The sequence below is a fragment of the Lynx rufus genome, unplaced genomic scaffold (genome assembly GCF_022079265.1).
Source record: "Lynx rufus isolate CCGP_SWC_20201006 ecotype Redwood Valley unplaced genomic scaffold, mLynRuf1.p SCAF_16, whole genome shotgun sequence".
Taxonomy (NCBI): domain Eukaryota; kingdom Metazoa; phylum Chordata; class Mammalia; order Carnivora; family Felidae; genus Lynx; species Lynx rufus.
The window spans coordinates 6204347-6216914 of record NW_025814830.1 but is presented as its reverse complement, the minus strand read 5'-3'; the positions used below and the strand labels follow the sequence as shown (position 1 = coordinate 6216914).

At 55.1% G+C, this 12568-nt stretch overlaps 1 protein-coding gene across 2 annotated transcripts in view; it reads left to right on the top strand.

Annotated features, from left to right (window-relative positions):
• Positions 1 to 11950, top strand: part of ARHGAP35 (Rho GTPase activating protein 35) — a 121514-nt gene extending 109564 nt beyond the window's left edge. The window contains exons 4-7 of one of the 2 annotated variants that reach the window (XM_047077783.1): positions 1778 to 1855; positions 3465 to 3596; positions 10616 to 10721; positions 11503 to 11950. In XM_047077783.1, coding sequence (XP_046933739.1) covers positions 1778 to 1855; positions 3465 to 3596; positions 10616 to 10721; positions 11503 to 11860 — 674 coding nt within the window. In that variant the 3' untranslated portion in view covers positions 11861 to 11950. Of the gene's footprint in view, positions 1 to 1777; positions 1856 to 3464; positions 3597 to 10615; positions 10722 to 10861; positions 11422 to 11502 lie in introns of those variants that run through there. The other variant, XM_047077784.1, reaches the window with a different exon arrangement.
• The last annotated feature ends 618 nt before the right edge of the window (positions 11951 to 12568 follow it).

Below are 12568 nucleotides of genomic sequence, written 5' to 3'. Positions count from 1 at the left end.
TTTGGCTCAGGTCATGATCTCATGGTCCGTGAGCTCGAGCCCCGCGTCGGGCTCTGTGCTGACAGCTCAGAGCCCGGAGCCTGTTTCGGATTCTGTCTCTCCCTCTCTCTCTGCCCTTCCCCTGCTCATGCTGTCATGCCCAATCTCCACCCCCCGTCTCCCCCCCTTCCCCCCCCCCTCAAAAATAAATAAACATTTTTTAAAAATTAGGGACACTTGGGTGGCTCGGTCGGTTGAGCTTCCGACTTCAGCTCAGGTCATGATCTCACAGTTTATGAGTTCGAGCCCTGCGTCGGGCTCTGTGCTGACAGCTCAGAGCCTGGAGCATTCTTTGGATTCTGTGTCTCCTTCTCTGTCTGCTCACGCGCACGCGCTCTCTCTCTCTCTCTCTCTCTCTCTCAAAGATAAATAAACATTAAAAAAAATTTTTTTAATAAAAAAAAGAATGACAACATGAATAGGAAATTCACAAAGTAAGAAACACACATTGCCAAGAATCTGTTAAACTTACTAGCTTTCCAGAAAACAGAAGAAACATAATTGTGGGGTATTTAAACAGGAAAAAAAAACTCAGGAAAAACTAAATGATTAACAATAGGACTGTTTTTAAAGCTACTGTATACTTTGATGTCATTAAAATCATGTTGTAAAGAATAGTTAATGATTAGAATAAGCCCACAACATAACTTTGTAAGTGAGAAGGTCAGGTTAAAACACAGCATTATCTCCCATTTAAAAAAAAAATTAAAATTAAGACTCAAGGGACACCTGGCTGGCTCAGTCGGTAGAATATGGAACTCTTATTCTCGGGGTTGTGAGTTCAAGTGCCACATTGGGCAAGGAGCCTACTTTAAAAGAAAATTAAGGGGGCGCCTGGGTGGCTCGGTTAAGCGTCTGACTTTGGCTCAGGTCATGATTTCACAGTCTGTGAGTTCGAGCTCCACGTCAGGCTCTGTGCTGACAGCTCAGAGCCTGGAGCCTGTTTCAGCTTCTGTGTCTCCCTCTCTCTTTGACCTTCCCCCGTTCATGCTCTGTCTCAAAAATAAATAAACGTTAAAAAATTAAAAAAAAAAAAAATTAAGGGGCACCTGGGTGGCTCAGTCGTTTGAGCGTCCAACTTCGGCTCAGGTCACGATCTCACAGTTCGTGAGTTTGAGTCCCACATCTGGCTCGCTGCTGTCAGTGCAGAGCCTGCCTTGGTTCCTCTGTCCCCCTCTTTCTGCCCCTCCCCTGCTTGTGCTGTCCCAAAAATAAATACTTTTAAAAGTTTTTAATTAGGGGCGTCTGGGTGTCTGTCGGTTGAGCGTCCGACTTCGGCTCAGGTCATGATCTCGCGGTCTGTGGGCTCGAGCCCTGTGTCGGGCTCTGTGCTGACAGCTCGGAGCCTGAAGCCTGCTTCCCATCCTGTGTCTCCCTCTCTCTCTGACCCTGCCCCATTCATGCTCTGTCTCTCTCTGTCTCAAAAGTAAATAAACACTAAAAAAAAATTGTTTTGAAGTTTTTAATTAAAATACAAGAATATACATCAAAACGTGGACAAAAATTATCTTTAGCTGAGGTACCTCTATATTATTTTAATTTTTACGAAAAATATTTTTAAATATTGAGGTAAAAACGAAAATGGGGGAAGTGGGTTGAAGCATCTAGGAAAGTCTGTGCTTCGCCCTCTTCCTCCCCCGTGTGGGCTCCTCACGGAATCGCCCCGTCTTTGCTCAAGTCCAGTCCTGCTCATTCTCTGCACTCCCTGCTCCTAAGATACCTGTTTGTTTCTCCTCAGGACTGAGCACAGAAGGGATCTACCGGGTCAGCGGGAATAAGTCGGAGATGGAGAGTCTGCAGAGACAGTTTGATCAAGGTGAGGCCACAGCCTGGCTGAGCATCGGAGGCTCGAGCCGGTCAGGGGGGACGGGGCAGCCAAATTGCCGGGGTGTCCTGCCACGCACAGCCCCGGAGCCAAGAGGTGCTGGCCGGGTGACTGAGAAAGAGAAAGCATTTGGCCCCAGTTAGCCTTCCCTCCGAGGTCACACTGCCACTCGGAGGGGAGGGGAACGAGCCCTGCCGCCAGATGGAAGCATTCCCGGCGCCGAACCCGAGTCAGCCCGCTGCTCCCCCGTGTCACCGTCCACTGACCGTATTCCAGGTCACCTCTCGAGGTGCCTTGCTTCTCTCACCCTGGGAAGGGCAACATGTGCCTCCGTCACCTCTCAAGGGCGTTGCTTCCCTTGCCCTGGGCCCCCGGGGCATAATTGCAGGCACATAATCTGAAGTTGGGTTGCAGCAATAGTCCCGTTTTGCCAACCCCAGGAATACCTTCAGCCATGACTCCCCTCCTCGCAGAGTCCCTGCACGAGAGAGACAAAGCGAGGGAACGTTTATGATCAGCTGAGCGTTGGGACCCAGACTCCCAAAGCTGAAGTCTCATGAGTTAGACTGGCTCTTGGCCGGGACTCCTGTCTCCAAAACTGGGTCTCAGAGGTCTGAAGCCAGAGAGCTAAACTCTAAGTCTTAGAACTGAGCACACTATGGGCTGAGAAGTCACACCCACTGGTGCCAGAAGCAAACAAGCCAAAGCAATGAAAGTTCTCAGATGTCACCAGCCAGAGAGGAAAGTAAGCTGAGGATCAGAGTAGGGTCCAACCCAGCGTGTGGCTGGGCCTGAGGAGACCAAGCCAGATTCTGAAGCCAGGCAGCCCGTATGGGCGTGTGGGACAGAGCAGCGGCCAGGAGCAGGCCCCCAACCCCGCCACGGCCAGCCGGTTAGCCAGCAGTGCGGGGAGGGCACGCGCTAAGGAATCTTGCAGGATGGGAGGCCTGACGTCAGCACGAGGGTAGAGCCACACACTCAGTTATGTACTCGTATGTATGCAAGAATCTGTTAATGGTTTCTACCGCCCCAAATGGAAATAGCTAGTGTCTAACAGTAGATGATTTCTCGTAAATCGGGAATGTAATAAAGTATTTAAAGAAAAGTGAAGACACAGAGGTCATTGGTTTCATAAGCTGGGAGGGGCAGAGGGAGAAAGAGGAGTCTGCTCACCCTGCCACCTTAAGGAATAAGGATGGAGTTGAGATTATTGGTAACATTCTGTAACCCACCGTGGAAAGCGAGCCAACCTTTTAGGAAAGTCCTTTGATTTTCCAAGGGGGTAGGGGGCGGGGGGATGTAAGGAAAAGGCAGGACAGAAGGAGGGGGTAAAGCTGCTTTATTCAAAGGATGACCTTGGAAGGAGGCATTGGGTGTCAGCCTCTGTCTGCGAATCTCACAGCTTTTTTTTTTTTTTTTTTAGCAGGGAATGCCACCTCCTGTTCAGTCTTTGATAATCCTGAGTCCCTGCCCAGGCTCCAGGCCAGCCCTGGGCAGCATCCCAGGGTCTTCGAGGTTTCTCTGCCTTTCTCCAAGCACTGAGTTTTCCTTTTGCTTCTTTCCAGCTTAGACTGACCTCACTCTCCCAACTTCCTTTCAGACCACAACCTGGATTTGGCAGAGAAAGACTTTACGGTGAATACCGTGGCTGGTGCCATGAAGAGCTTTTTCTCAGAGCTGCCAGACCCCCTGGTCCCGTACAACATGCAGATTGATCTGGTGGAGGCACACAGTGAGTACTGGTAACCCAGCCCGGCTCGTGGGCCCAGGCAGCACTCCAGGCCGACTGTGTTTGTTGAACTAAGGGAGAGGAGCTGAGCATCAGTAGAATGAGTTCTGTGCTCAGGGAACAGACACTCTGGCTCTTAGAGCTGAGGTTGGAAGGATATAAGGACAGGGAACTAACTAAGGATGATGCCGTAGGGGCTTGTAGATCAGCCCCCACCCCCACCCCCGCCTTTGTAGACCAGAGATGCTTTTCTAAGCATTCTAGCAAAATCGTTGCAGGTTCCCCCAAAACTCCACGACTTACTAGCCTGGTTTTGTAGCAGACTTGGGTCAAATCTGCTCCTATGCTTGTTCAAAGTGTAAGCGTGGTTGACACAATGTTCCCTGACCCTTAGTTTCCCTACAACCCTGTCCCCGCTCCTATTTATGAAATATTAGGAGAGACTTCGAGGCAGGGCGGTAAGAGACCTGTTAAAGGGGGCAGGTATTTCTTTTCCCGTCTGCTTGCCCATCCCTCTTACAAGGAAGTTAGCATGTAGTCTGGGGCCAGCCCACCTCTGGGGGGAAAGGGATGGTTCCAGTTGCCCTGACCACATGATCAATGGCCGGGGGGGTGGCAGGTCAGCACCTCTGGTTTTTTGTTTGTTGTTGTGGTTTTTAATTTTTTTAATGTTTATTTATATTTGAGAGAGAGAGTGAGAGCGAGCAAGCGGGGGAGGGGCAAAGGGAGGGAGACAGAATCCAAAGCAGGCTCCAGGCCCTGAGCACAGAGCACAGAGCCCTACACGGGGCTCCAACTCACAAGCCATGAGATCATGACTTGAATCGAAGCCGGATGCTTAACCGACTGAGCCGCCGGGTGCCCCAGCACCTCTGGTTTTAATGGTGACCTTTGTGTGCCATCCTGCCCGCCCTGCCAGCTGTTGCCACCCTGACCTGCTTCTCTCAGGAGGCATCTGTCCACCCGATTGGGAGCCTTCCCTCCGGGCAGCCTTTCCCGGACTTTGTGTAGTACCGCAGCTTCCCACCTTGTGGCACTTTTTACCTTTTTTAGTCAGAGGCATCCTTCCTGCTGTGCGGCTCTGGTGGGCCGGGACCCCCAGAAGGAGCCATGGCTGCGCAGCTGCAGAAGGGAGTGTCTTGGCCGGTGACCATGGAGGTGGGGAAGAGGAAAAGGAGCCATGTTCCTTGGACCACACGGGACTTTAGTCTCATCTCATCAGTGCCCAACTCAGAAGAGGGAGTTTCAAGCAAGCATGGTTTACTCACAAGGCTGGTGGTGTAGGCAGAAATTTGGGGGCAGTCGCAAATCAGGGTTTTAAGTCTTAGGTCACAGATTCTTAGTGGCTTCAGGAAATGGACGTGCCGACAAAAGTCCACCCCTGAAATGTGAGGGTGCCCAGGTCAGAACCTGGCTGCTGCCAGAACTGCGGGGCCCCTGGGGTCACCTTTCCATGGTCTACGTACTCTGCGGTGCTAACTTTCACAACCTGGGTGCCACCTTTGCCTTGCTTTATCCTCACGGTCTCGGTGGATTGAAATCTCTCACGGCTCCTGATCTTATCCAAGCCCATCACGGATGGGGCAGGAGCGCATGGTTCTGGGGCTGTCGTAGGGTTGCCGGGCCTTCTTTCCCACCTGCTTTCTCTGGATAGGAGTCCGGGTTTCTCCAAGATGAGTTGGGTGGGGACAGGTGCCAGCTTCTGCTCTGATCCTGCTGTCCCAAGACTCCTCCAGCAGGCTCCAGGCTGGCCCAGATGTGAACCACATAGGAAATCTCTATGTGGAGCCAGCTTTCTCTCCACTGAAGCTTGTCTCTTGGCGGAAGTTGGGGAGAAAAGGTGTGGGCTGGTACTCCCCTCCAGGAGCCAGTGGATTCCTGTCAGCATTTGTCTTGACTTGGCGCCATCTAGAGGCTTGTAGAGTCCTGGCACCCGACAGAATCCCATTGTCTCTGCAGGAACTGCTAACGTAGCATCTTTTTGTTTTTGGAGGGGTGGGGGGGGGGCAGGAGAGGGAGGTGTTATTGATAGAGAATCAGCTGCCCTTCCTACAGCAGCTTCCCTAGTCTCCACTGCTGAGAAAGGGAGCCCCTTGCTGCAGCAGCCTGGAAAAGGGTGGAGATTTCTGCTTCCTCTTCCCATTGTGTGTTTCCTGTGCCCGAGCTAGTCAGCTGGGGTTCCGTTGTCTTGAACCTGGGGGCAGGAGGGTGGAGAGGATCTCGCTGACCTGGCACCTTTCAAGGCCACAGCAGTTGAGTGAAGGTGGGCTGTGTATGTCCTGGGGTGGCTTTAACTGAGCCAGGGGCACCAAGTAGGCAGTACCAGTGTTAGTGTTAAGGGACATTATGAAACGAAGATTCTCAAGCCCAAAAGTAGCTATTCCCAGCCTGGCTGGGTTTCCATGGCAACATCAACTTGACCAGCTCTTCCCACTTAATACTAAGAGCTGTTGTGTCTGTGTGTTCAGGGCTTGAGAATGGTTTCAGATTCCATCACAACAAATATCAAGGTCACTATCAAATTGTTTTGTTAGCTCCGGAATTTCACAATATTGAACATTGCTGAAAATGTGTGCACAAATAGAGATTTTTGTGATTATTTACCATTTATCTTCCTACCACACTCAAGGTGATGTGTGGGTGATTCAGAAATGAGTGGCAGTAGCATCCGTCACCCACACTGCTGGGGAGTGGCACGCTGGGGCTTGACCTTCCATGCAGAGACGTCGTCCCTGCCCTGCCAGGGTGCATATGTTAGTTACCTGCCAGACAGAATGAAGCCAGCTGAGCTGGAAGGGTAGAAAATGCAGGGTGGAGGGCTTCGTGGAAGAGATGGCACCTGAGCTGTGGCTTCAGGGAGGACCAGGATTTCAGGAGGCAGAGAAAAGGGCTTTGGGTTCCCTGTTCATCTCACACGCACACCTCATCCTGGCCGTCGCCAAATATTATCACTCGTTCTTGCCCCACGTCTTCCCCTCCTCCTCTTATGACACCGCCAGCCTCACCACCACCTATTTAGAGTCCCTCCGGTCCAGCCAGTCCTGTCCTAGGTCCTTCATGCCAGAGGGACGTAAAGCTAGCCCTGTCTTGGTCCAGAAGTTCTGAGCCTAAGGACCTTTGGTTCCGGGGCCTCATTAGCCCCGTAACTACTTGTAAAGCTCCATATGTGCAGTTTAGTGTACAGAGAAGACCAGCAGCTTCCGTCGGATTGTCAAAGGGATGTGGGACCCAAGTGGTTCAGGGCACTGGCTCCCGTCTTACCATTCCCACTGGGAGACGGGGTGCCTTACAGCTAGAGGTGGTAAACATCCTGGGATCGTGCCTCCTCTTGTCTGTCGAGATAGCTGCTTAAGGTCACAGGGGTGTTCCTCACTCACATCCTGGCACGTACCAGGCCCTGTGTGGGACAGGGACAAATGGCAGTAGACAGAGGAGTGTGTAGTCCCTGCCTCGGTCTGGCGGGGTAGGAGGCATGGAACAAGTTACTGCAGGGTCACGCCTCCCGGAGAGAGATACCCGGAATCTTCCATTCCAAGCCCAGCGGAGTGAAATCTTGGCCTTGGACTCGTTTTGTACCTGAGGGAGAGGTAGAGGGTGCATGCTGTACGTGCTTGCGTGCTTCACTGAGAGGGTGCTGTGACCTTGAGCCACTTTTTTCCTCTTCTGGTGGTGCAGGTGTGCGAGATGGTCGAAGGCCATCAGATTTTCCTCCAGGCACTGTGTGGGGCGGCAGCAGGTCCAAGCCTAGAGCCTATCTGATGGCCTGGGGTGACGTGGGCAGCAGGGCGGCACGGCCAAGGCAGGGGCTGTGTGTGGGATCGAGATCCCTGACAGCAATTTGTGTGACCTTGGGCCCGTATTCTTACTTCTCTGAGCCTTAGTTTCTCTGTATACTGTGAGGGGTGTGGCGAGCTAACCTCTAGGCTGTGGCCTCTTGCCGTCCCCTTCTCTTCCTCCCGAGTTCTTAGGGTATGTGTTAGTTCTAAATTGGTTCTAAATTGCCTGGTCTGTGTAAAGAATTTGCCTTGGTTCAGCTGGCCTGAAAATGCCTCTTCTGAACCCGTCTTGCCATCTCCGTCAGCTGAGACCTCATTTCACAAGTATGACATGTTAGCTGGGGGGGGGGGTCCTTGCCCTGTAGAGGGCCCCTCACCACCCGAGTCGTCCTTCAAAGAGGATCTGAAGCCGGAGAGCGCTGCGGCCTGGCAGAAGGCAGGGGAACCGGAGCAGACATGGGGGACCGGGAGACGGAGCCTGTGTCCGGCCGCCCTCCCCCCACCGGTCTTACGTCCTTGGCGCTGCCTCTTGGCGTCGCCCCAGCCAGCGTGTAGGGTGAGCCTAGTGCGGTGAGGGCTGCACAGACAGCAGCTCCGAAGCTGCCCCGCTAGCACTCTGGCCTGTGCAGAGGAAGAAATCACCGGCGTCCCGAGCACCGGGAAGAAGATTCGCTTGCTTGAGGGGGGAAGTGAGCGAGATGAAGTCAGAAGGTGGTCAGCAAGATGGGCCGTGTTTTTCGTGAGACAGACAACAGAGGGCCGGGCCCTGCACCGAGAGGCTTCCTGTTGTCTCCTTGACTTCCTTGCTCCTCCTGCCAAACCCTGTGCTCCCCAGCACTCGTGAGCCCCTGCACCCTGAAGCTGGCTGGAGAAAGAGAGGGGAAGCATGAGTAGGGGGGACCATCTAGGTCTTCGTTGGGCACCTTGCTGCCGCACCACGTGGCGTTCCTGAGAAAGGGGCGTGAGTTACTATCGAGGCAGCCTGGTACCCCCACCTCTGCCTCCTCCTCCTCATCCTCCCCCTCCTTCTCCCCCTCCTCTCCCTCCTCCCAAGGAAGACCAAGGGAGCCAGCATCCCTGTGGCACCATGGATGGGAAGGAGAAGACCGGCACCTGTCACTCCAGCCCTGCTTCCTGCCTCTAGTCAGGATGGCAGAGACCCGCTTTTGGGTGAAGGCGCCCTAGGGGTCAAGTGCCTGATGAAAACACACAGCTGCGTTTGTGCCGCACCAGTGCCCAGGAGACACCTGGGCCGGGCTTGCATCTGTAAGGGGGCGCGATCACTTTTTTATGAAGTGAGATTCTGAGCCCTGCCCGTGCTTCTCGGGTGTCAGGACGATCGCGCATCCTCCCTAGAGCAGTGTACTATTTTTAAGTAAACTTTTTACTGAAGTTTAACAGTAAAAAGTATTTGAAATTCAAGGCCGGAGACAAAGCGTGCTCTCAAGGTGGAACCCTTAAAATAAATCTTAGGCACAGAGCAGTGAAGGTGATAATGACCCCACCCAGTTCGCTCCCTTGGCTTTTCAGTCATCTTCTAACAGACAGACACTATCAAAACACTGTTGTTATCAAGTCCCAATCTTGAGTCCTAAAACTCCCCAGTTTCATGACCGTGAGCCTACCGGCAAAAGCTCTGGGTCGCTCCGGCCCTGCCTGTCTCTGTGGCCTCCCTTCCCGCTGCTTCCTGACATTCGGACCACCTCCAGATGCTTACTGTGTGTGTGCTGTTCCTTTCACAGTATGGCATCACCGTCCCCAGCCCCTTTTACAGAGAAGGGCCTGACACTCACATGTGTCACTCACCCAAGATCCCACAGCTGGCAGGTGTCAGGGACAGAATTTGTACCCAAGACCGTGTGGGTTGGGTTTGGCTCTGTCCCACCGCACGGCCCTGGCCCCCTGCCCCTTGCCACCACCACCCCCCCCCCCCCCACCGTTCATGCACCACCTGTCCTTCCTCGCCCAGCTCGAGCCAGGCTCCTCCTGCGCTTCCCCAAACCATGACCCTCTAGGGGCAATGCCTACCGCGGAGGTTCTTAACTTGGAGGCCACAGGCTTCCTAAGGAATGTGATGGGTTTGGGCAAGTCCGTGAACTCCAGAGGTCGTAGACGGGGTTGTACACGGCCTATCTGGGGAGAGGTTCTGGAACTCACATCCAGCCCAAAGGAGTCTGTGCCCCGAAACCAGTCGGGAACCATCGTATTTTTTTAGCGATCCCCCCATTCATCCACCCCCATAACCGTAAGTGTGGGATAGCTGTTATCTCTTCCTGGGCCCTACTCTAGTTTTTCTGAGTGCTAGAGATCACCTTCAGTTCTAAGAAGTAGCCACAGGGGGATCTTTCCATGCTCGGAGAAATCTGTCTAGGCTGGCTCTCCTAGCCAAGATAAGCCAGACGTATTCAGGGAAGGGAGCTGGGATCCCAGGGGACATGATATCCACAGCCAGTCAGTGATGTTTGAGTCCCAGCTCTGTAACCTCTATGAGTATGAGATTCCTTATCCCTCAATAGGGCGACAAGCAAGCCCCTTCCTCATAGGACAGCAAAGACTTGCTGAACCAGGCCTGGTGTGGATAAGCCCTTACTCGAGTTAGCTTGTTTTCACACTCCCACTACATTAGGATTCCATGATGGGCAAAGTGTGGGTGGTGGTGGGGGAAGGGGGTGCATAGGCCCTTTGATGAACTGCATGAGAATTCCCCCACTGTTTCCATCGGCTCCTCCAATAGGGGGATGTGTAGAGGGTCCTTGTGTCTCTAGGGAAAGGACAGAGCCCTGGTCTTGTGACAGACTCCCTCCCTAGACAGTCTGTGGGCGTGGGTGGGTGGCAGTGCTCACCCGTCTGCTCAGGAAGCATGCGGGCTTTCTGCACCGGGATTCCTGTCTCCAGGGGCAACCGGATGAGCGAAGAATGGTGTTCTGTATGGGGAGTCTGTGTGGATCGTTGAGTCTCGGGCGGTGGGGGGGCCAGGAAGCCCCGGGCGCACAGTGCTCCCCTTCAGCAGGGGCCTGGGACCCCGAGGTGGGCCCGGTTGCTGGGTCGGTGCCACCGCCAGGTGTGCCCGCTGTGGGCACAGACTTATGGGGGGAAGAGTGGGGCTGACCTGGTATAAGAGCCCTGGGCCACCCCTAGGCGGCCCCCGGCCCACCAGTCTCACCACCCGCCCAGGACTGCCATCTCTCGAGCCCATAACACCCACCAGCTGTGGCCATGGAAGTCTTTGGTTTTCTCTTTCCTCAGAAATCAATGACCGGGAGCAGAAGTTGCATGCCCTTAAGGAAGTACTCAAGAAATTTCCAAAGGAAAACCACGAAGTCTTCAAATACGTCATCTCTCACCTGAACAAGTACGTGGCCGGGCTTGCCCTCGGGTCTTCCCTCCACCTGAAATCGCTAGTCAGGGGCCGGGCCGGTGAGCGGCAGCGTGACGCAGAGCAAGGCCCTGTCCTCAGCCTGGCAGTGATAGGGCTGCCGTCTCCCTCCTCAGTAGGCCACGTCAGGCTCACCAGGGGCATCCTGGGGTCTCGACTCCTCCTCCCATGTCCGTCCTGCTTCTGTCTGAGAGGCCCGTGTGGCCTCGGGCATGCCCAGGGTCCTCCGCGGTATGTGACAGAACACTGCCAAGGTACGTGTGCTGTGAAGAAGCTCAAACCCGTCGAGTACGTGCAGGAGTGTGGGCAGGAAGCCTGTAACTGTTTCCCGGATTTATGTACAGACAGAGTAGGTTGGTTTTCCAGGCAAACCTGTTCTTCTCTCGCCAGAGTGGTGTCTGACGGGGCTCCTCTCCCTCTCGGTGCAGCCAGAGCAGTGTCACACACTTTGAGGCCCGGGCGATTGTCCCTGAGGCAAGACCTCAGAGTCACTCCTCGGGGGCTGGCCCTGTGGCGACACCGAGGCAGAGGACCAGCCCTAGAGGGTCTCCGAACTCAACTTCCAGGCCAGGCCCGGGAGAGCTGTGCTCGGGCCTTTTCTCTGTTCAGGCTGTAGACGGGCAGGCGGGCAGAGCATTCTGGGGTGTCAGTGACCACGAGCACACATGGGACAGGGCAGGGTCCCTGCTGGCAGAGAGCCTCATCTGGGGCCCCCTGCCCTGTGGAGCCCTGACCGTGAGTTTGGTGTCACCCACAGAGTCAGCCACAACAACAAGGTGAACCTCATGACCAGTGAGAACCTCTCCATCTGCTTCTGGCCCACCTTGATGAGACCCGACTTCAGCACCATGGACGCCCTCACGGCCACGCGGACCTACCAGACAATCATCGAGCTCTTCATCCAGCAGTGCCCCTTCTTCTTCCACAATCGGCCCATCAGTGAGCCTCCCGGTGCCACGCCCAGCTCCCCCTCCGCCGTGGCTTCCACCGTCCCCTTCCTCACCTCCACACCTGTCACGAGTCAGCCGTCACCCCCCCAGTCGCCTCCACCCACGCCCCAGTCTCCCATGCAGGCCCTGCTCCCCTCCCAGCTGCAAGCCGAACACACGCTGTGAGCCACCGAGGCCTGGGGCCAAAGGTGACCTTCTCTCTTCCGCGGGGTGGCATGTGGCCTTGAACAAAACCAGGTCCACTGGGGTAGGAGTGGGGAGAGTGTCCCCTCTCCCCTGTTACCTTCTCAAGACCTCAGCGGTAGCACCAGCCCCAGTCCACACCTTGTGCTGGGCCATCAGGCTCCCCGAGCCCAGCGCTGCAGACCCCGGAGCTGGCCGTAGGCAGCAGCCAGAGGGCGCCCTGCTCTCTGACTTGGACCTTCTTGAGGACTGAACTGGCCAGGCAGTGGCCCCCGTGACCCTCTACGCGCTCACTGCTCCCCAGACCACTTACCCCGCCTGCCCGTGCACAGCGGCCTCAGGGCATCGTTCACCGCTTGGACAGAGCCCCGGCCTCTGCCAGTGGAAGCAGGTTCCGGGATTTGGGCTGCCCCGGGGCGGGGTCATCGGTCCCTGCAGAAAACAATTCCCGTCCGTTTTGTCCACCTCTTTCCACCTTCCGCGTCTGCACTTCCACCCCCGTCAGGGTGGCACCTGTCCGGTGGCCTCCTCGGGAATGCGCGGGCCGCGGCTCTGTCAACCCAAGGTACCGTGCTGAGGGTGTAGCCCCTGCAGGTCAGAACCGGGGGAGGGCGGCTGTGTGCCCGGACCAAGAGCGTGGGACTCCCCTCCACTTGCGCACGCCCCCTCCCTCTTCACAGGATCTGGCCT